At 35.0% G+C, this 25,512-nt stretch overlaps 1 protein-coding gene across 1 annotated transcript; it reads right to left on the minus strand.

The window, feature by feature from the left end:
• Nucleotides 1-829: 829 nt before the first annotated feature.
• On the minus strand, nucleotides 830-4,855 carry LOC126788609 (L-2-hydroxyglutarate dehydrogenase, mitochondrial). The gene is made up of 5 exons (XM_050514622.1): nucleotides 4,428-4,855; nucleotides 4,055-4,336; nucleotides 3,496-3,932; nucleotides 2,468-2,627; nucleotides 830-1,067 (listed from the first exon to the last, which is right to left on the minus strand). Exons 1-5 carry the CDS (start codon nucleotides 4,686-4,688, stop codon nucleotides 963-965), a joined length of 1,245 nt encoding a protein of 414 aa, XP_050370579.1. The 5' UTR covers nucleotides 4,689-4,855; the 3' UTR covers nucleotides 830-962.
• Between the last annotated feature and the right edge of the window lie 20,657 nt (nucleotides 4,856-25,512).

The raw sequence follows: 25,512 nt of genomic DNA on the forward strand, positions 1-25,512 counted from the left end.
CCCACTAGCAACAAAAACTCTAATAGTATGTTTCTTTTTGCCTCACTATCACAATTTTTCTTTATTTTCAACTATCCTTCCTACACGCGTTAAGACACATGCGGAAGAACGTGTTCTCATAAAAAAAACCTTTAATTTACATCATAAACCAACATACTTACTCAACTGATATTAGAACGTGAATCCCTGTATTTAATTTTGAATGGGAGAGTTTATAGGAGAAAAAGGAATCAATTTGTTATCTTTTACTTTCTTATCATCTATCTAAATAAATCTCTTAGGACAAATACTTATTACTCCATAAACTTTACCTCTAAAAACAATTTTGTCCCCCGCCGTTCAAATTAAACCGATTAGTCATTGTTTTATAGTACCTACTTTGCGTGTAAAATGCATTCTCTATATTCTTATTGTGATTTCAAGTAAGAGGTCTGTAAGTGGGAGTAGTTCCACTATAACGGAGTTATACGGTTTAGGGTTTAGTGCTAGTTAATGTCAGTCATAAGCTCTAGTGTAAATAAATATATGTAAATGCCGAATGACAAAGATATGTCATTTTGAGTTATCCTGTGATGGGATTAAACAGAGAAATTTGGGAGATATTTTGAAATTGTAGTGTTCTGGGTATGAAGCCTAGACTAGGTGTGAAGCCTACATAGGGGTGAAAGACCTAGGAGTGAATTCTAATTCCTAAGACCAGTGAGTGTTTAACCTATAAATCTTAGAACTTATGATCCTGGTTACCTAGCAGCTTGTGTGCTGCATCAGAGCAGCCTTTCGATAATTGAGATCATTTGCTTGTGTCATAAGTGGTGGTATCATGGCTGCCTCTTTTAAAGTGTTTACGGCTAAGTTGAAGGAAATACAAATTGCAGTCACCTTGATGAGATACATTACTTCATCACCACCTTCATTCCTAGTATAGAAATCATTGTCTTCATATAATGTGCAATGTTGTAGGTCTACATTGTGGCTATGTGCTCGGCAATTGCCATGCTTGAAGTTAAGCCAGGTGACTCGATTCCAAAAAGGTTGACAAGACCAGTTATTCCGTGAATATCCTCTCCCTGCATATATGAATTTACAGTATTTATTAATAAATAGTACAGGCACTCGCACCAAAGAATATCCACCCTCCAGAGCAAATCTAGACAATATATATATATAGAGACCATTTCAGGTGCGGACGTGGTGCGGACGTCCCGATTCCGGCGACGCCAGGCCACAACGGCGTGGCGGACCAGCACAACCGCACTACCCACCTCTGGGCGATCCCGTCTATGCCGGCCGGAACTCAATCGGCAACCCACGGCGGCTGGAATCTATAAAAATCAAGTTTATGGGTAGATTCCAGCGATTTCGCGATTCCGGCCGCCGTGGGTCGCCGATTGAGCTCTGACCGGCACAGACGGGACCGCCGAGATGTGGGGAGTGTGGCTGTCAGGGTCCGCCCCGCCATTGCAGCATGTCGTCACCGGAATCGGCGAATCTGTACCTTACGTAAGGTACAGACGCCGCACCTGAAAATTCTCCTATATATATATATATATATATATATATATATATATATATCAATGAACCAGTTGTGCCATATATGTGAGATTGTATTACCATGCGTGCCTCTACAATTTAACCTCTATAGAGACAAAATAACATGTAAATGGCTCTTCACATGATATATGATGTAGTATAGCATGCTGGATAAACATAAATATCATCTGACCCTTTCGCTAGGTCATATAGGGAAGAAACGTTTTATTAAGAAGCTTATTCAATATATATTATTATAGAAAATTTCTTATGGCACTGTCAGAAAGAAAATGGTTATTAGCTAATATTCTATATTAACTCAGTTTAGTATCTGTCCTGCCTAATTATATTTATAGTTACTGGTAAAGGGAAGGTTCATTAAACATTATGATATGATTGCTCACGAATAAGAAAGAAAGAGAAAGTGGTGTGAAGATTTTAACACAAACAGTTATTTAACCAGATGACGGAGGTTAAATGTGATAAATCAGGCCAAGCCGTAATTTGAGTTAATAATGAACTGAACAAAGGTATTAATATCTTTCGGAATTATAAGATTAAAATCATGCTAGATAACCAGAAAAAAGTAATTAAACGGATCCATATGGGCCAACACTGGAGGAATTGTACTCTTGAGCGTCTGAGCTATCAGCTACCTATGTTAGGACCTAAGAAGAGGAGAATTGCTAAATATAAATATACAACCAGAACAAATGTTGCTCAACATGATCGTATTGTGGCAATACTTCCTGAACAAATGGTTAATCAGTATGATGCAAATAAGAGACTAGATAAAAGCTGCAATGCACCTGATAAAACTATTCCTGAGCATGCAACGTTATTATGCCCAAATGCAAGTCCAAGAATGGATGTATTAAAAAGTAAATCATGATCTAGCATGTCAGGTTTATGCAGAAGATAATAGTTGAAAGATAACCTGTATCAAAAAATCAACGGGAGGCTGTCTAGGACCTGAAAGCTTCGGTCTAATCCCTGCATAACCTGGCTCGAGGCTCTCATCTTTTAGATTGGGGTAGTACTTCTTTATTTCATGGTAAAAAAGCTTCATGTGACTCGTGCATACAGAATAATCAAACCTGGGACCAAGTAATTATCTTACTTTCAAGGTGTGTACAATTTTATCTCATATTGGCATACAGGAAAAAAGAAACTAATGCAAAATGAAGGCAACAACAGATCATATTTTTCTACCCATAAAGACCTATGTGTTGGCATGCAACAGTGACAGCATCTCATACTTTTCTGTGATGATAGGTTTTACAGTTTTCAAATATAGCTTTGTGTTACCACCTACAACACTATGTTTAACACTTGTATCATTACCTTATGATGACTTCAAACATTATCATCCTAAGTATAACGAAGCAATTACAATGAGAAGTTTTCCCTAGAGTCAAGATTAGTTTACCTCATTTTTACATTTTAACACTTACCAATGACCCAAAAGAATATTAGTGACCGGATGAATGTCTACACAATAGTACACATACATGAGTACATATATATGGTGGTAGTAATTAGGACCTATGACTTCTTACCTACTAACATGAGCATTCCACTTGAAGGAGTTTTGACCTTAGTTGCAACTCTTTATTAACAGGTGTAGCAAAACTTTCATACAAGTTAATGACCCTTTACTTTATAACAACCTATCAGCAAAAGTGACAAGGACCTGCATCGAATCTTCAAGCCTAAGGAACATGCGTTTCAATTAACATTAAGTGGAATACAGAAACTTCATTTTGTGTCATATCAAAATTATTACACTACAATTTATTAGACAAAAAAATTGCAGGATATAGCCTTTTATTTTACGTTAAGCATGCATACAAATTTCGGGCATATGGTGCAGTGGTTTAAAAAAATGAAGCATCAAAAGATATGGAACATATAAGTTCTGCGCACCAAAATTAAGATATGATTGAATCACTAAAGAAATCTTACTTATTCAGGAAGCTTGAAACGTCGTCAATACCATCAATCCATTCCACATTGGGGCCAAACTTGACCTGACCATTTAAATCCAAAGTCACATGCACTCCAAGGCCACCATCTTCTGGTATAGGATATATCAAATGTTTGAAAGGACATATTCCAGTATTAGAGAGGGTGAAGTAGCAGCCACGAGCATAATAAGCAGTGGGAATAACTGCACTTTGGAGGCCATCAAATCGCTTAGCAAGAGCAGGGGCACTCAAGCCAGCAGAGTTCACTACAAGCTTAGGAATGAGTACAATCTCCGGTTGCAGTGAAGTATTTCCATTGCACATTTCAAGATGCTTGGTTTGAGAAATATGAAGGCACAATTCACCTTGTTCTACATGGCCACCAATTACAGTTGTGTTACAGGAGAAGATTGTGCCGCCATTCTCAGCGTCACCCTAAATCAAAATGGTGGTGAAGACTGTTTCAATAAGCTTTAATACTGACCAACAGATAACACCTAATCCCCTGCCCGCTATAGAAACATAGTTGAAGAAACCGGAAACATAGAAAGGCTTACCACCAAAGAAAGCATCAAGGAATGTGTGTCGACAATCCCAGAAACTGGTGACAGTAAGGCTTTCGAGCATCTCAATTCGGGTTCTATTCTCATGGCTTCGGAACCCTCCATCATTTTCAGACCATGAACTCCATTTTTAATCCCACAATCCATTAAATAATGCAACTTCTGAATCTCAGAAGGTCCAGTGGCAACAATTAGTTTACCAATTTGCTTGTGAGGAATCTGACGCTGAGAGCAATATTTGTACAGCAACTCTCTTCCTCTTACGCAAAAGCGTGCCTGCGAAATTGGGTATTTCTTGAAAACCAAGCATTGGGTATTTGACTATTTGTTTGGAAAAACCAAGCAGAGGACTAAGAGAAAGACAGACCTTGAGGGAATTAGGAGGGTAGTAGATGCCGGCATGGATGACTTCGCTATTGCGAGAACTGGTGACAGTACCGAAGGTGGGAGCAGAGTCTAAGACTAAGACCTGTCGGCCTCTTAAGGCGAGCTCCCTGGCTACTGATAATCCAACTACACCTGCTCCAATCACCACGCAATCTACTCTCTCTCTTGGGACTCCACTGCTGAGACAATAGTTACGATTCCCCACACTTTTCATTAACAATTTCAGCAACCTGGTTTTCATTATCTTTATGCTTCCTCTCCACCTCACTCCTTTGCAGCTCCCACTGATTATTTCGAGTTATTACTCTCTTAAAGCGAACTGATTCATAACTTGAAAGTTGAAACCCCGTTCAAGCATAGAATGAGAACCTGCCCATAAAAAGAATTTGTACTCAAACTTTATCGGAATATCAGAACTACTACGCAGCTCAAAATCAGTAAAGATGATGATGAACTAGCACTCATCATTTAAGCCGCGGAACCCAAAAACCCAATGGCCCGCAAATCTGATATGCTTTTACAGTTTTACCCGGTCCGACCCGGCAAAAGTCCAGAAGACCTAGTCAACTAAAAACCCGTTAATAAATAAAATATTATATATATAATATTAATATATATATATATATATTAATTATAGGTCTTTTTTTAATAAATATACATAAAATATTATATATATTAATAATACTATATTTAAAATTTTATATTTCTTTATATTATAATTTTATTTTAAATTTTAAAATAAAATTGTAGTATTATGAAACAATTATATGAAGTATATAAAGTAAACTTCTCAGAATTAATTGACACTAGCTGATGTTATCGGTAATAATATTTAAGGACCTTGTTAAAACATCATCTAATTCGGATCACGTTTGACCGTCAGAATTTCCGGTAAACCGAAAACACAACTAATATGCCCTAAGGGATGACCCATTACCATGATGCAAACGTCGAAAGTTGTTTGCATATCTAAAATCATCTAATTTTTGTCACCGATCGTGCGCGGTCGCACCGAGAAAACTCATTTGGCAAAACCCTGGTCAATGGGGTTTTAATATGTCAAAATGCCTCTTTTTTTTACCATAGGTACGAACGGTCAAACTATGTCCAAAACGAAGAAAAGTTTTACAGAGTCCCTAAATATATATACCGATCACATCTGCTGGTGTTGATCGACCGTATTTAGAACCGGAGTTGTCGATTCCCGAAGTGTCAACTAATATATCATAACATTTATACTAGGTTTAAAATAAAACTAAAAATGAAGTGACTATATAAAGGAAACTTTTCGGAATTAATCGACATCACCCGATGTGATCGGTATATATATTTAGTAACCATTTATAAAATTGTATCAAATTCGGACCTCGTTTGACCGTCAGAATTTCCGGTAAACCAAAAATACCACTAATATATCCTAAGGTAGAACTCATTACCAAGATGCGAATTCCTGTTTACATATTTGAAATCACCTAATTTTGTCACTGATCATGCGTGGTTGCAACGAGGAAACTCATTTGGCAAAACCCCGGTCAATAGGGTTTTATTATGTCAAAACGCCTCTTTTTTTGCTTAACCATAGGTATGTACGATCAAACCATGTTCAAAACGGACGGAATTTTTAAAGGGTCCCTAAATATATATATCGATCACATTTACTGGTGTTGATCAACAATATTTTCAAAACTAGAATTTATTTGTGACTTTTTTTAAGAATGTTTTCTAATAATTCTTGTATTATTCCAAATCCTTAAATAAGAGTATTATGTTTTTTTCAAATACAAGTGTAACAACTAAAAATATAAATATAATGCAATGAACTCAAATTGCATGGTAGACAATGTAGCATCTGTTTGCTTAGAACTACACGATATTGCTCCACCAGCCATGAGGAAAACAAAACCAGAAGTAGACTTCAAGTTGTCCTTATCACCAGCATGATCTGAATCAGAATACCCAGCCACATCCAATGACTCACCTTTCATGTACACTAGTTTGTAATCCCTTGTCTTTTTCAGGTATCTCAACACTTTCTTGCATGTCGTCCAATGGACTTCTCTTGGATTAACTTGATACCTACCAAGCATACTGACACTAAAAGCTATATTCGGGCGAGTACAAACTTGGGCATACATCAAGCTCCCTACAAGTGAAGCGTACGGTTTGTTCTTCATGGCATTCTTCTCAAATTCATTTTTAGGACACTGTGACTTGTTGAATTTGTCACATTTTATCATTGGTAAGTCTCCACCACCACAATTTTCCATAGAAAAGCGCCTTAGTACTTTGTCTATGTAACTCTCCTGCGAAATTCCCAACATACCCCATTTTCTATCTCTTGTGATTTTGATTCCCAACACAAAAGATGCTTCTCCTAGGTCCTTCATTTCGAAAGACTCTAACAAAAAAGCCTTAGTCTCTAGGAGCAACTTTATATCTATATTAGCTAGCAAAATGTCATCAACATATAAAACCAAGACAATGAATCTACTCCCACATATCTTAAAGTATATGCATTCATCTAGAGGATTCTCCACAAAACCATTTTCAGTCACAACTGAATCAAATTTCAAGTACCATTGCCTTGACGCTTGCTTCAAGTCGTAAATTGACTTTTTAAGCCTACACACCATGTGTTCATTCCCTTGTTCAATGAAACCTTGAGGCTGCACCATGTATATTTCTTCTTCCAACTCTCCATTGAGAAAAGTTGTCCTGACATCCATCTGTTGCAACTCCATATCATAATGAGCCACTAATGTCATATTCATTTGAAACACATCATGGTAGTCAATTCTTTCTCTTTGAGTAAAACCTTTCGCCACCAACCTAGCCTTATACCTTTCTATGCTTCCATATGCATTTTTCTTAGTTTTGAAAATCCACTTGCACCTAATTGGCTTGACATTTGGGGCTGGTTCAACTAGCTCCTACACTTGATTATCTTTCATGGACTCTAATTCTGCATGCATTGCTTCAGTCCACAAAATTGATTTAGAGCTATTAATGGCTTGGTTATAGGTGACTGGTCATTCTCCTCGCTAATATCGAAATTAATCTCCTGTAGGTATGTACAAAAAATTTCAGGCTCTACTTCTTGAAGATACATCACATACTCAACTCCAATTGCAGGCCTCCGAACTCTTTCAGACCTTCTTAGTGGAACAACTTCTTGAGCAGCTTCTGGTTGTGCTATGGCTGCTTGATTAGGAGGAAGATCTTGGTGTTAGACATTAATATCATTCTCAATAACCTGATCATCAAAAACTTGAGGATTCTGAGTTACTGGTGAATAATTATGACATAAGTAGCTGGGGTAGTTTCTTTTGGACTTCGAACAACATCTTCACCCTCTTCCTCCAAAACAATATCCTGGACACACGATGTCATATTATCTTCTAGAAACTTGGATTTATTAGTTTCAATTATCCTAGGAGAATGGTTGGGACAATAAAACTTATAGCCTTTGGACTTGTCAGGGTAGCCAATGAAATGGCAACTAATGGTTATGGAATCTAGCTTCTTCTCATTTGGATTGTAAGCATGAGCTTCTGCAGGTATGAAAATGCATGAGGCTTGGCTTGTGATTATTCCAGATTTCAAATGGTGTTCTGTCAACAGCCTTGGTCGGTACACGGTTAGAGATATAATTCGCAGTCTTGAGTGCTTCACCCCACAAAAAAACCGGTAAGTTGCTTCTGCTAATTATGCTTCTAACCATATTCAACAAAGTCAAGTTTCTTCGTTTTGCAACCCCATTTTGTTCTGGTGTACCACGTGTTGTATATTGTGCAAAAATTCCACTTTCCTCCAAATATCTTGCAAACGGACCCTTATGTTGTCCAGCCTCAGCATATTTGCCATAATACTTTCCTCCTTTGTCGGATCGAACAACTTTAATAAATTTCTCCAACTTTTTTTCAACTTCAGTCTTGTAAATTTTAAATGCTTCTAGACTTTGAGATTTTTCAGAAAGCAAATAGATATGACAATACTGTGAAAAATCATCAATGAAGGTACTGTAATACTGTTTTCCACATATGGTTTTGACATTAAAAGGACCAGCAATATATGTATGAATAAGCTCTAGGAGTTGGGAACTACATGTAGAACCGAAATTTCTGGAATTTGTCATTTTACCTTTTATGCAATCAATACAGATTTCAAAATCAGAGAAGTCTAAGTTCGAAAGTATTCCAGACTTAACAAGCTATTGAAGACGTCTTTTGGATATGTGTCCTAGACGTTTTGTGCCATAGGAAGGAGGAATTTTCATTGAGACATACTCTTTTGGAACCTATAGATTGCTCTACAAGATAAGAATCAACAGAATGAAAACACCTCAAACGCCACATATCATCCTGAAGAAAAGCACTGCCAACACAATTTGAATTAAAGAAAAACTTTATTTCTTCAGAAACTATAAAATAAAAACCATCCTTAACAAGTCTGACAGGGGAAACTAAATTCCTTCTCATCGAAAGAATAAACAAAACATCCTTTAAATTCAAAACAAAATTGAATTCTAACTTAAGGTGAACAGTTCATATGGCTTCAACAGCAACTTTTACTCCATTCCCTACGAAAACTTTAACTTCATCTCTACTTGGAGTTCTCCGGTTTACGAAGCCCTGTAAAAAATTTGAGATATGAATAGGAGAACCAGTGTAATACCACCAGGAATTTGAAGGAACATAAATAAGATTTGACTCAATTATTGTAAAAACATGAGATGAACCTAGACAAGGACCTGAGAGAGTGAAAACATGATATGTAACCTAGCCATGATATACTTGGCACAATTTCTCTTCATATGACCATAATTTTTGCAGAAAAAACATTTAAAAACAGTTGTTTGTTTTGGCTTAAGGCTCTGAGATCCTTTGGAGGAGGAATTCTGTTTTGAAGGAGCATTTTTGTCATGATAAAACAAACGTTTGCTAGGTCCAGCAGCCTTCCCTTGAGTTCCAGATTGAGTAACCAAATTGCCGAATTTCTCCTTATCCCTTTTCAGCCTAGCTTCTTCCTGCACACAGTGTACAATAAGCTCATCCATGGTCCACTTATCTTTCTGAGTATTGTAGCTGACCATCAACTGACTATAAGCAGGTGGAAGAGGTTCAAGAGCAGAATAGACAAGGAAAGTATCATGAATAGGGACTTTGAGGGCAGAAAGGCTCTTCCCTATATCAATCAACTTCATAATATGTGCCATAACACTTCCTTCTCCATCAAAATGTGTGTTATATAATGCCGCAATGTAACTCCCTGCTTCTGCCTTAGAAGACTCCTGATACTTCTGTTCTATGGCTGCCATATACTCCTTGACATTTTCAGTAACTTCAATGGTACCTCGAACTGTCCCTTGCATGTATTTTTGCATGAACATCTTTGCCACCCTGTTGGATCTCTCATATTTTTCAGCTTTTTGCTTCTGAACATTAGTACTGGTCTGAGTGATTACAGGTTGACCTCTCTTAAGGCCAGGTCGAGATCTATAATCCCTATGTTTATCATTATATCTTGCTTCCACTCCTTAAAGTTGGTTGCACTCAGTTTGTCTAGAGGTGACATAAGTGTAGTACCAGTAGTTCCACAAAAAGGGATTGTACAGTAAAACATGTAATGGACCTTAAGAAATTCATCCTAAAACATGTCATACAATGAACAATAAAGGCAATCTAGAAAAACATATAATTGTTCAAAATAACCCCAACCTTTAGTTGCATTACCAAATAACACCTGTAAGCAAGAAATTCAATAGTGCCTTGAATTCTTTATCACACCACAAGCTTTATAGGGCACAAAACTGTATTAATTTTTATCAACGCATGTGAGCAAGATGATAAGATTACGATATATATAATTAACACCTGTATGGCAAGATAATCCATATATCGTAGTTTAAAATCACAAGTTTGGTCTAACACTATAACCACGAACTAAGAAAAACCTGAACAATTTTTAACACCTGTATGGCAAGAGAAAATTATTATGAGGTATCCCATAACTAAACCAAAGTTTTATTTGTGTCTTATGAATTATATATCTGAAGTTTGAAATTTCAATTTCTGAACAAGACAACAATCAAACATGAATAAATGAAATATCATCTAGCCCAAAAGTTCTCTATATAGATGATTATGCAAATGTATATATCATACGCATTCAATAAGCAATTTCAAATTCAATTAGCTCAACAAAATGATTGCTAAACCACATTCTATACCTGAGCAATTGTTCCTGTAAGAAAAACGCAATATACATATAGACAATTCTAATTACACCCAACCAAACAATCAAGACATTGAAAAGTAAAACTAACTTCAATGAAACAACAAGGATGCACATTATATGGGTTCGTGGATGATAGAGTATGAAAACCCATTGCTTGATTTTGAGTAAGAGATGGACATTAGAGATGAAAAAAAACTAAAAAAAACCCCCCAAAATTGGGATTGTGCAGCGGAAGAACTCAAAATTGGGTTTTAAACACCTTTTTTTTTCAATTAAGTAAAACACACTATTTTGGTGCAAAAACACAGGTCCCCCCCTTTTTTTTAATGAATATTCAAAAACCCAAGTGAGAGAAAAGAGCCGTAAAACTTCAATTGATCCCTATATATGCAGGGCGGCTCTGATACCACATGCTGAATCACCGAAGTATATAACATATATAGATACATATAATCTGCATAGTGATAGAGATACAAATATATTCATCAATGAATATGAGTAACTTGAATCTAATGAACATCGTCTTGTCGTAAGTAAATTGGTAAGACAAAATCTTCTACTCTCTCCAACACTTGTAGTTCTATCTCTCAATGGGGCGAGATTAGTTGTGAACTTGTGTTAGTCAGGAGAACATGGACCTTGACTTATATAGGTGCTATATGATAGAAGTTACCCATCACAGAGAATCTATCACTTACCATATATGCACCTCTTTAATGGTTAAGTCACTAGATTCCATAACTTATAAGACATACATAATATCTTTTATTAGGATCATAATCTATAATATTAATCACAATATTTAGCTACCGATTTACTGCATATATATAATCCTTTGCTTTATTCGCAAGATATCACATACAATTATCATGTAAACTTTATCATTAGATGATATGTCCAATACAGTTCTTACATGCTGAGCACAATATCCAACAAACAAAAGGTGGTATGAATTCTAGAAATATAAGTGGACAATAAAAATGCCAAAACTTTGGCCCTATGAGAACCAACTTTTAGAGACCAAAACCTTTTGGGACAACTCTATATTCCAAAATTTGCTATTACTGCAAAGGACCTGGACATTTACAGAGAGATTGCTCGCTGATACGAACAAACCAAGGCCAATAATGCAGTATCGTCCAAATCAACAGGTTCAGTTTCGTGCTCCACAACCTCAGTTTCGCCCTCAGCGACAACATGGTTATGCACCCCAACCACAGTATCAGGCACCTTTCCAACCCATGTAGAATTGGCAAAGGCCAATAATTTCTCAACAAGTACAACAACCAGGGAACCCCATAAGGCCTAGAGCACCAACGGGCGCACGACGTCCAACACATGGCCGAGTGTATGCTATGAATCAGGCAGAAGAGGATAATGGACCCTAAGTTGTGGAAGGTATGTTTCTAGTGTTTAATTCAGTGGCTAAGATACTTTTTGATCCAGGCTCTACACATTCATTTATATCATCTTTTGCATCAACACTTGATTTGAAACCTGAGATTAGAAAAACTCCATTAGTTGTTAGGTCCCCATTAAGTAATGGTGTGCGAGTTAATATAGTGTGTAGGCGTTGTGTAATAGAGATATCAAATCACAACTTGGAATGTGATTTGACCATGCTAGAGATGTCAGATTACGATATTATTTTGGGTATGGATTAGCTTGCACCTTATAATGCTATTATGCACTGTGGTACAAAGAAGATGATGATAAGTACTTCTAAGGGTGAAACTTTTAGTTTTTAAGGAACCAAGAGTACTTATAAACAAAAAGTATCTTTGAATAAGAGATCTGGTTATATGGATATACTTACACACATTGTGGTTGAAGAGGCACATGAGATCAGGTTACCGACTATTCCAGTAGTGAAAAACTTTTGTGTTTCCAGAAGATTTATTTGGGTTACCTCTGGTACGAGAGATTGAATTTGTAGTTGAAGTATTCCCATGAACGTCACCTATTTCAATACCTCTCTATCGTATGGCACCTGCATAATTAAGGGAACTTAAGACACAAATTCAAGAATCTGAAGGAAAAATGATTTATATGTCCAAGTTCTTCACCACGGGGAGCACCAGCCTTGTTTGTGAAAAAGAAAGAAGGAACTCTCCGGATGTGCGTGGATTATCGACAATTGAATAGGTAACTATAAATAATAAATATCCATTACCCAAAATTGATGATTTATTTGATCAATTGAAGGGTTCTTGTTTCTTTTCTAAAATTTATATTCATTCTGGTTATCACCAACTTTTAGTCAAATCTGAAGATGTGCCAAAAACTGCTTTTAGGACTCGATATGGGCATTCTGAATTTTTGGTTATGCCTTTCGGTTTAACTAATGCTCCGGAAGCATTCATGGACCTGATGAACCATATTTTTTACCTTACTTGGATCCGTTTGTAATAGTCTTCATCGACGATATTCTCATTTATTCTAATTCTGAAGAACATCGGAATCATCTGTTAATTGTTCTACAGACTATAAGAGAACATCAGTTATTCGCTAAATTTAGCAAATGTGAGTTCTAGTTAACATAAGTTAAATGTTTGGGACATGTGATCTCTAATGAAGGTATATCAATTGATTATTTCAAGGTGGAGGCAGTAGTGAATTGGAATCAGCCCAAGAATATTTCATAAATTTGAAGTTTCTTAGGATTGGCGGGTTATTATCGACGATTTATAAAGGATTTTTATCGATTAGCTACCCCATTGACCAAATTAACTTGAAAAGGAGTCAAATTCATCTAAAGCAAGGAGTGTGAAGACTCATTCCAAGAATTAAAGACGTGTCTAACTACTGCTCCAGTATTAATTATCCCTGAAAGAGGAGAAGGTTACGTGCTTTACACTGATGCTTCTTGACGTGGATTGGGATGTGTGTTAATGCAATCTGATAAAGTAGTTGCATATGCTTCTTGACAATTGAAGACACATGAAAGAAATTATCCAACACATGATTTGGAAGTAGCTGCAATTGTTCATGCTCTCAAGACCTGACAACATTATCTATATGGCGAGCAATTTGTGTTATATTATGATCATAAAAGTTTAAAATATTTGTTTACTCAGAAGGAGCTCAACATGAGACAACGACGTTGGATGAAATTTTTAGAGGATTATGATTTTGGATTACATTATCATCTTGGAAAGGGAAACACAGTCGCAGATGCCCTCAGTAGAAAATCAGAAGGTTTCATGGCTAGCTTGCAAATCCAAAAATGGAAAATGATAGAATCTTTATGTGAGTATGATCTACATGTGGATGTGCATAAGAATATAGGTCGTATTTGTAATCTAGTTACACGACATGTTTTTATGGAAAAAGTTATTGAGAAACAACGAGAAGATGCTCTGTCAAGATCCATTCGAGATCAAATTGTATCTGGAAATCAACTTGAGGGTTGGAGTTTTGACCAAGATAAAGGCTTGAGATATTTTGGAAGATTATATGTACTTGATATCACGGATCTTAGAGAAGAAATTTTACGTGTAGCACATTATTCATCATATACTATTCATCCCGAAGATACAAAGATGTACCATGATTTTCATCGTCAATTTTGGTGGGCTATATTGAAGAAAGATGTTGCAGTACTTGTCGCAAGATGCCTCACTTGTCAACAAATCAAAGCAGAACACAAAAAGCCAGCTGGAAAACTTCAACCACTACCAAGAGCTAAATGGAATTGGGATCATATTACCATGGATTTTGTAACAGGGTTACCACGTTTTTGAAAGTCTCACCTAGAAAAGGAATACAAAGGTTTGGAAAGACTGGAAAGTTGGCTCCAAGATTCATATGTCCTTTTGAAATCCTAGAAAGGACAGGCGAAGTATCTTATAAGATAGTTCTACCCCCACAACTATGAGGTATTCACAATGTTTTTCATGTCTGAATGCTATGAAAATATGAACCAGACCCGACATATGTTTTAGATTGGACAAATTTGAACAAAGATAAGCAGTTATCCTTCGAAGATAGACCAATTCAGATATTAGATAAGAAGGATAAGGTACTACGAACAAAGACCATTCTGATAGTCAAGGTTCTTTGGCAAAAAGGAAATGTAGAAGAAACTACATGGGAATTGGAATATGCAAAAAAAAAAGTATCCTGAATTATTCCAGGATCTTGGTATGATTAGAAATTTTGAGGACGAAATTTCATAAAGGAGGGAGGAGTGTAACAACTAAACATATAAATATAATATATATATATATATATATATATATTCATGTGTTATATATATATATATATATATAAGTGTATGTATTTTGCTGAAAATCTTTTTAAGTCTTAGGTTGTTTCTATGCTTGGGTATTAATAGAAGAGAAGTCCAAATTTTGGTCCAAAACCCATGATGATAGAGCGTTGGTTAAAACTTCTATAATAAACCCTGTAAAACATCATCGTTAGTATAGAATAAGCAGGGATCGTTCTTTCCGGGGAATTGAAGGGAACTCTAAACTTTTAGTGTTAACAAATAATGGGGGGTTTGAGATTGATTATTAACTACTAAAATAAAATCTAAATTACTATTTACATGATCGACTTCTCTTTAACAAACTTAAACCAAATTTACCATTACACCACATAATTACAAGTTCGAACCTATCATGCATTCTAATTCGACCAATTACATACTTTTTAGACACCAATACAATTAGAGCCTTAGGGGATCATCTAATCATGCAAGATTTCAATTAATATTTAGATTGACTTAGGGCCTAATCTAAATTTGCATGCAATCGAATTCAATAACACTTAGAGTAGAAATCAAACAAGATTACATTTAAGCACCAAATCTTTGTTAGAGACATGTTTCATGTGTGGCGTCACCCACCATGGTTTCACATGCAAATTTCCAGAATTTTTACCACTTTTAATCAACACAAACCGAACCTACTTAGGGCATGATTCGATTTGTGTCAATATGGTTGATGAATCTAGCACTCAAACACAATCTTAGGGATTGCATCCAACCACTAAATTCATATGCACATATCTGAAAATTATCTAAAAATATGAGAAAGATGATTAGAATACAATAGAAAATACAAACTCATTAATTATAAGAACATAGATTTGGCATAGTCTCAAAAAAATATCAAATACAACTGAAATTTAAAACAAATACAAAACCAATATTTCCACATAAACAACAACTTACAATCTTCATAGACAAAGAATTGTAGATTAACACAAATAGACGAAGCCATGGAGATGAGTTGCGAGAATCACACGTTGTAGGAACCTTGGAGGTGTGTCTTCAATGGTGAAACTCGGTGGAGATGATGATGGTTTTGGGGTGGACGGCTTGGCTAATTTGTGAGGGAAGTTTATGGTGGTGTTTTGGTAGAGTTTTGGCTCTTGAATGCTAATGAGAAGTGATCCTATTTGAGAGGTGAAGCCATGTATATATAGAGAAAAGATGGAGGGTTTGAAATTGCTTCTTTCTTCCTATAAACATGCCATGCTTTAATCGCTAAAACATGGAAAGTTTTATTCTCTAAAACATGTCATGCTTTAATCCATAAAACATGGAAAGTTTTATTCCCTAAAACATGCCATGTTTTAATCCCTAAAACATGTCATGTTTTATTCCCTAAAACATGCCATGTTTTATGTCTTTAATGATCATCTTCTATTTAATTGTTGCATGACTTGGCTCCATCTTTTTTCCTTTAATTATCTCTTCAATCAAATCTGAAAATAAGAAAATAAAATCATAAGTAAGAGATAATTAGTTTCAAAACCTAACAAGGATTCCTAATCAAACTAGGACTCTAAACCAATTATGCGTTCTAACTCATGTAAGCACAAAAATGCATCCAATACCGCTCAAGACTCTTACTACGACTTAATGACTCAATAGTACAATAATAAGGGCTAAGAAAAGTTCAAATTGAGGTAAAAACATGTTAAGAACGTCGCACAAAGTGCTCCTATCAACTACCCCACACTTGGCTTTTGCTAGTCCCTTAGTCAAACAAAACTAAATGAGACACTATTGCCCCTAAATGATTGTCTCAGAATCTCAAAACACATAGTTTTCAAGTTTAAGCATTTTAATGTAAGCACATAAATTCCAAGTTTCATAAACATGCTTCATGGTATGAATTAGTCAGATACGGGACAATAAGCATTTAACATGTTTAGTCAATCCAATCCTCCTCACAAGGCATACTCTTTTTTTTTCACTCAGATTCATGTTTATCATTCACACATAAATATATGCAAGAGAAAGGATATTAAGACATCAAATAACTTGCATATTTCAACAAATGAAAGCACTTTGTGAATAACATAGGAAAACCTCATTTAACAACTAAGTGCACAAATGGACCAAAACCATATGCTCAACTCTTGTGATCGTCTCCACAAACCAAGATTTGCTCATTTTAAGAATCATTTGGATCATTAGATAAGGTAAATGTTTAGGCGTAGCTAAAAGCATGGAATATCAAGGAATCACAAAGGTAATCATATAGACTTAGCAGAGTAAACATCATCCTTATGACACCACACACCATCAGGGGCCGAATATAACAAGTTGGGCACAATCATCATTCTAACCACAAAGTGAACATGGACAAAGGTCAAGTAAAAATTTTTAGACCTTCAATTACAACTCAACTCCAAATCACAAATGAAAGACAACATAACATTTTTTCTTTTCTTACCGAGTTCATCATTCTTTTTTTTTTCTTTTTCTTGTTTTTTTTTCCGGCAATGCTTGCTTAAAAGCTTGTTGATTTTTTTTTTCAAATGTCTTCCACCCCACACTTATTTTATGTATCATCACAACATCATCTCAATAAGAATTCTGCCAAATCTATAGGACAAGGTAGAGGTAACTATACTAAGCATGGAGATAACATAGTGATGAATAAAAGGCTCAATGTAGGCTCAAATGTGGTTCAACTAAGGGGTCTCAAGCAAGGCACATATAGGGATACATGGTTGTTTGGCTAAAGTGGTGGTATTCCTAGAAATGATCCATAAATCATTTTCAAAATCAGAGCATTTTATGACTTAAATGTTTCAACAATCACCAAAGTGAGTTCTAGTAAATTCTAGAGTCCATTAAAAGCTATGACACATAGTTATTGAATATGCAAAGAATAATGAGGTTCATGAATAATCACGAAATTTCAAATTACATCTCATGAAAAAAAAAAGTACATATAGGCTCAAAAACTCACAGGTTATTATGGACTTTAAACTGACCAAAACATGTATGTCATAATCAATCAATCGAAATCTCACATGTTCATACCAAATCCACATCATCAATGAAACTTACAATTCAATTCGTATGAAATGCAAAACCATCATCTATGTATTTTAGAGACATAATCATCCTAGACTTTAGGGGCATCCTAAGACTCAATAAAGCAATAAAATTTTTTTTTTATCATGACACAAATAATCAATGAACTTGCAACCCTACCCCACACTTAGAAAATTACATTGTCCTCAATGTAAGCTCAATAGTAAGAATGTAATTCACAAGCATAGAATAAGATCACATATCAACACATATACAATTCAACCATAAGAGTGAAGGGATTAGAAAATTCAAACTCCCGTAGACGACTCCTCCACAGATACGGTTGAAATGGGTTGCCTCCCATGCAGCGCTTGAGTTTTATAGTCTCTCAGCCTAGACTTTCTCATGTTCATTCTCATTTAGGCGCATCTCTCACAATTGTCTCCTCATGCGTGTACTCCTCATATGGCTCATAGTAGGGCTTAAGTCGATGCTCATTCACGTTGAATGTCTTCCCTGTTTTATCATTTTGAATCTCAACTGCACCATGAGCAAACACGTTAGTAACAACAAATGGGCCAACCCAACGCGAACGAAGTTTCACTGGAAACAACATAAGCCTCAAATGGAATAACAGAACTTTCTGGTCCACTTGGAACTTCTTTCCTCTAATCATTTTTTTGTTATTATTATTTTTTTCTTTTTTTCTTAATTCTTTTTTATTCTTTTTTTTAATTTTTTTTATTTTTAATGTTGCGAAATCTACATAAAGTATTACTAAGTCTAATTGATTTTATTCACACACAATCCTAACATTTAAGGTACGTGGAGCAGAGAAGCTAACTGTGCAACGGACTGAAACAGCCCCAGGTAAGGGTCTTGCTTTATCCGATATACCTTAAAAGTTAGAATATCATTTTCTTTTGAAACTATATACATCTATTTATACAAAGTTATTTTCTAAGTTATAAAGCGAGGTGGACATGCGGCCTAAGTATGTTTTCTAGACACAAACTCATTCTTTTGTTTCAGAAGGCTGGATAGCTAGATTCAGAGATAGTCGCAAGGCAGGACTCATTTGTTGGACACCACGGAGGCTACACCCTCGAAAGGATGTTTCCACTATCGACTCCATCACCGAGATGTATGTCAGTCTATGGGCCTCTGAGATCCAATTTTATAAACCTTGAACCAGGGTAATGAAAATAGCATGCCCCTTACTCAACTCGGAATAAATTTGTGTGTTAGACTGCTCGTAAAGTGTTAATAAAAGCCGCCCTCAACCCCAAGTGACCTTAGCAAGGTACAAATGGAGGGTTAAGGCTAATATTAACAAAATGGACTTTACCTATTTTGTTCACTTTATAACTTACAATAAACTAAGCATAAATAAACATTTAGTTTCCTTAAAAATTATCTAAGTGTAACAAGTATCCTATATGCATACTACAACAAAATAAAAACATTTATCACAAAATTTTTTTTTTTTAAAAAAAGTTTAATTTTTACTGTGCGTATTTTACTGTTACCTAGTACTGTTCACATACATTTATTATTATTATTTTTTAATTTACTATTTACTGTACATAAAATTTATTTTTACAAAGATAAAGTTTATTTTTACTTTTTATTTTTACAATTTATAAGTATTTTTTACATTTTTACACTTACAAAAAAAAAGTAAAAAAAAATTTACAGAGATTTACTTTTTTTTTAGATGTAAAAAAAAAACTTGTAATTGTTTTTACTGAATGTTACTATTCACCGTACTATTCACAGGAATTTATTTTCACAAATATACAATATAGTAGAAAATTAACACTTCAAAGAATTGAGATTTTCTCAATTCCCCGGCAACGGCGCCAAAATGATAGAGCGTTGGCTAAAACGTCTATAATAAACCCTGTAAAACATCATCGTTAGTATAGAATAAGCAGAGATCGTTCTTTCCGGGGAATTGAATGGAACTCTAAACTTTTAGTGTTAACAAATAATGGGGGGTTTGAGATTGATTATTAACTACTAAAATAAAATCTAAATTACTATTTACATGATCGACTTCTCTTTAACAAACTTAAACTAAATTTACCATTATACCACATAATTACAAGTTCGAACCTATCATGCATTCTAATTCGACCAATTACATACTTTTTAGACACCAATACAATTAGAGCCTTAGGGGATCATCTAATCATGCAAGATTTCAATTAACATTTAGATTGACTTAAGGCCTAATCTAAATTTGCATGCAATCGAATTCAATAACACTTAGAGTAGAAATCAAACAAGATTACATTTAAGCACCAAATCTTTGTTAGAGACATGTTTCATGTGTGGTGTCACCCACCATGGTTTCACATGCAAATTTCCAGAATTTTTACCACTTTTAATCAACACAAACCGAACCTACTTAGGGCATGATTCGATTTGTGTCAATATGGTTGATGAATCTAGCACTCAAACACAATCTTAGGGATTGCATCCAACCACTAAATTCATATGCACATATCTGAAAATTATCTAAAAATATGAGAAAGATGATTAGAACACAATAGAAAATACAAACTCATTAATTATAAGAACATAGATTTGGCATAGTCTCAAAAAAATATCAAATACAACTGAAATTTAATATATAGAGGAAAAATGGAGGGTTTGAAATTGCTTCTTTCTTCCTATAAACATGCCATGCTTTAATCGCTAAAACATGGAAAGTTTTATTCTCTAAAACATGTCATGCTTTAATCCATAAAACATGGAAAGTTTTATTCCCTAAAACATGCCATGCTTTAATCCCTAAAACATGTCATGTTTTATTCCCTAAAACATGCCATGTTTTATGCCTTTAATGACCATCTTCTATTTAATTGTTGCATGACTTGGCTCCATCTTTTTTCCTTTAATTATATCTTCAATCCAATCTGAAAATAAGAAAATAAAATCATAAGTAAGAGATAATTAGTTTCAAAACCTAACAAGGATTCCTAGTCAAACTAGGACTCCAAACCAATTATGCGTTTTAACTCATGTAAGCACAAAAATGCATCCAATACCGCTCAAGACTCTTACTACGACTCAATGACTCAATAGTACAATAATAAGGGCTAAGAAAAGTACAAATTGAGGTAAAAACATGTTAAGAACGTCGCACAAAGTGCTCCTATCACATGACCCGACCGAAACGCAGTTCAGCCAAAACCAAGTAGGAAAGAATGTGATTACAGTAACAATGATCAAAACACCCGACATTCTCTTCACAAACTCAAAACTTTGTCTCCTCTGTTGATCATGTGCTTCCTATTTTCCTTCTTTTTTCATATTCTCCTTCATCTAAAACCCAACCACCAACCTTGATTAAGCCACCAATTTCTATCCAAAAACTTGGGGAAGCATGAGGTGTCAAATGGGTGGAGAACAAACTTTCCAGCGGATGACTCCTCAAAGCTATTGTGCAGAACTGGAACCCTAGAAGTAAAAGGGTGGCAGGTCTAAATGGCTAAGGTTTCAAGTTAACAGTTCAGATAAATTTATTGATTCCTTTGTTAAGCTCCAAGTTCTATCCCATTTCAAGTACTATAAATAGGGGTGTGTTTCTACGTTTTTAAGATAGGATTCTCAGAGGTTTAACCTGGATAGAGAGCATTGGAAGAGAATAGGTACTACATTTTGTTCTTTAATTGTTGGGCAAAGTTAAGATTTTGATGTTCTTAGTTTGCTACAATTAGAATTTGATATTTCTGTTTAGATGTTAGATTGGAATTGATTTTGTAAAGTTAGAATTGGTTTTGGTTTTATTAATTCTGTTTTGGTCAAGTTTTTTGTTAGATCTCCAGAAATTTATTCATTTGGAACATGTGAAAACTGATTATGTACTTGCAATTCGAAATTCCATAACTAATTATAGAAAAATTCGTTTGCGGGTATTTCCAACTCTGAAATTTTCTTTAGGATTTCTAGTTTAATTGTTATGAAGACACCTATATGATGTTCCCAGTCTACATTATTCATTTTTAGCCAAATAGTTTTCCTGTACAAAGACTCGTTAGAAATTCCTGAAACTATAGTTTAATTTGAAAATTCATAATTTATTCTAGAAACATTATTTTAAAGTGATTCCATGTCTCAGAGTTTTGTTAGAGTGTTAGCTATAAGTGTTTAGAATAATTTGATGTCAAAATCCTATTAGTTTGGTACAGGTTTCAATGTGTTTGTATTAAGATCAGAAAACTAAAATATTAGTCATGTGTTATTTAAAAACCAACTTTTGGGAAAACAAAGGCCGTGCTTGTTTGTTAAACTTTATATTAGTGTAATCCTTTAATTATATGACATTGATTCTATGGTTTTAACCTTTTATTAGGAGCTTGAGACATGAGGTGGAAATCAGCAAAGGTAGGAGGACATCGGGGATCCTCTATGATTGTATATATATGTTGTTTGGTTTTCTTGTCTCAGTTGGTTGCTTTTGTTGCTGGTTTCTAATCCTATTGTTGATTTGATTATGTGTGCTATTGATATTACTACGTAATGAATTGTAGGAAGGGATAGTGTTATGGTTAAGTCACTTGGGTAAAGAAGTTAGGATCAAATTTTTGTGTAGTTGAGTCCATCACCTCAGTAGGTACCATATCCCATGTATGACTAGGATAATGCGCAAACTAGTATATGATATGTTAAGGGTAATTCGGGATTGGTGAAAAGGGAATGAGAAAGATGACTAGCAAAAGGGTTTTATGGGAATGATGAGAGAATAGTTCATGTAAAAGAAAACTCTAAGTCACCCTAGTGGTAAAGTACATAGTATAGGACATGTAGACCTAGTTTTTTCTTATACATGAACTATGTGAAGTAGGAAAAGTTGCATTAATATGTTTGTCATGGCTGAAAATTAATTGGAAGAGGTTTTCCTCCTACTGAGCTTTATATGCTCACCCGTTTTTAAATATTTTGCATGGGAGGAACAAGTTGTTTGAAGTTATTGTTCAAGAGTGTTTTGCTGTGTGAAGTTTTGCTTGCTCTTTAGTTTCCTTACTTTCCTAGAATAAAATAGGCTTTGATGAGTCTATCCTTGTAATATGTTTGAACTTTGAATAATAAAGTGTTTACTTTTCAGTTGGTGTTATTTGAGTTTCTTTTTTCGAACTTTTTTTCATATTCTTTTGTGGAAATTCATTCCATATAGAGTATGAGTTACACCTCAAAAAAACATTCACCAAAAATTGAGGTGTGACAACAAGCTCGCAAGACCCACTTTAGGTGGGCGGGCTTGTAACTTCATATTTGTGAAAATACCCGGCCCATTGACGAGCCCTAATATGAACTTGAAGTCTAATATTGATTTTTTCTATTTAGAATTAAAAAAATAGATCTTGCCTAGAAGCAATATTGAATACATAAAACCAAAAGGAAGATTTGTTTCAACAATACCTGACGATTCACATCTTATAAACTTTGGTACCTCATGATTTACAAACTTCATTTCGGTACTTCATGTTTAGACCCCAACAGAATTTCAGTAATTTTGGCCGTAAACTCCGTCACAGAGAAATTAAAAAAAACAAACAAACATGTGGGGTACTTAATTCACCCTAAGTTAGTTCAACTCAATTCTATTAAATTGAAACTAACCTCAACTTAATTCACCCTAATTCTGTAGTCAACCACTCTCTCTCTTATTTTCAAATTTGTAAGACAACCCCACTCCTCTCTAATCTCTTTCATTCACTCTCTCTATCTTCGATTACATCTATCTCTTTCCTCTGTGCAATGATTCTCTAATTCCAGATGAAGGAAGTGTAAATCCGATTCAAAGATGAGTAAAACTTGTAGGTTTTTTCGTCTCTCTGGGGATCCACCATCATACACAAGTAAAATTTCCTTTCTCCGACAAAATGGTATACCTTTTGGGTTCTTTTATAGAATCAGTTGGGACAGATTGTATTGTTTATGTACTTTTATGGTTTTGTTGAGGGTTTGAGGGATTTATTAAGCTTTGGGTGTTTGATATTTTTGTCTCCATGTGCAATAATTAATTAAGCTTGTATGTGTGGTGTTGAACTATATTGATAAACAAAGAGATGAATTTGGGTGCTGTGTTGGTGATGAGTGTTTTAATATTATCCAATTTAGGGTTTTAGATGTTGAAGGCAGGGTAATAGAGTTGGGGTCACCATGAATTATTATTTTTATTTATCATTTTCCAGATTTAGGTGTTTTCACTGTGAAAATTCACCATGGGGGAAGATTTCATAGTAAGAGGGGCTTACAAAAGGTCTAGAAAGGAAGTAAAGTGTGCTATGTTGATGGAGTTGACCAAGATAAGATATTGTTGACATTGATACATTATTGGGCTGATGATTTGGGGTACCAACCACCCTCAATTCAGTTTTGGTGTAGGATTCTAGGGAGTTAGGAGGGTAGTGGATATTTACCTATAGCAACTGACCCAGAAGCCTCTGAGATGTGCGGTATGTCTCCCCTAAGAACAAGATGTTGGACGTTTACATTGTGTGTGACAGTCCAATGAGGGTGTTCACTGAAGATGAACTTGGAGCATATGAAGAAGATCTAAATCATACTACTTTCATGGGTTGTATGATTGATGATGTTGAAGAAGGAGAGCCCACTGTTGAAGACGAGGATGTTGAAAGGGCTAAACTGAGAGCTGCCAAGGGCAAGCAATAGGTGCAAGAAGATAACAATTCAGATGAAGGTAATATCTAACTTTGGCTTTATGTAAGTTTTTTGATGCAATTTTGTTTCATATGTTCATGGTTTTCTAATGATGATTTAAAAAAAAATTGGTATCCTTATGATTTTTAGGTGAAGTAGCCCCACCTCCTGGAGCTGAAAAGTTGCCTAAAGTATATTACTCACAAGTGCATTGTAAATTGTGCAAGAAGACAGGTCATAACAAGAGGACATGCTTAAGAAGGCAACATGTAATACTCCTTTGTTAACGAAGTATGTGGTTCAGTGAATGGTTTGTGGATTTTTGATTTGTCTTGTGTATAATTGAATGGTGCATCAGCAAGATGATCCTAATGTGAAAAAACCACCTCAGAATGTTCAGCAACCACCTTAAAATGATCATGAAGTACTTAAACAATCTACTTAGTGGTGCCGAGTAGATTATTTGGAACACTTTAATATTTTTGTAATTCAGATCTTGGCATGCTAGACAATTTTTGGTTTAATGGGAAGCCATGTATAAAGAAATTTTTAGACAATGTTTATTGTTGTTTAGTGTATCCCACATTCAGTTGCCTAATGAGTTTTTTGAATGTTGAATGACTGTATTTTGACATTAATAGAAATGCAAGCTTTGTTTGATCGTTTGTCTTGTATCATTGTATAAATTGGCAATGTTATATACGATCATTTTTGAACATGGGATATTATACATGAACTAGTTTTCTGTCATGCCTCAAAGTTGAGATACCAAATTGATATTAAGTATCCGCTATGATGGATTTGGCGGTAAATATAAGGAAAAAGAAGATATGGCGGCAAAAAATTAGGACTATTAGCTATGAATTTGGCA

This window comes from Argentina anserina, chromosome 1, assembly GCF_933775445.1.
Source record: "Argentina anserina chromosome 1, drPotAnse1.1, whole genome shotgun sequence".
Taxonomy (NCBI): Eukaryota; Viridiplantae; Streptophyta; class Magnoliopsida; order Rosales; family Rosaceae; genus Argentina; species Argentina anserina.

Bases quoted from the DNA above. Each gene is read 5' to 3' on its own strand.
- LOC126788609 (XM_050514622.1), bottom strand. From the start codon at position 4,688: ATGAAAACCAGGTTGCTGAAATTGTTAATGAAAAGTGTGGGGAATCGT. The intron at 3,933-4,054 runs GTAAGCCTTTCT...ATTTTGATTTAG, and splicing joins CCTTGATGCTTTCTTTGGTG to GGTGACGCTGAGAATGGCGG. The intron at 1,068-2,467 runs GTTATCTTTCAA...TCATATATGCAG, and splicing joins CCGTTGATTTTTTGATACAG to GGAGAGGATATTCACGGAAT.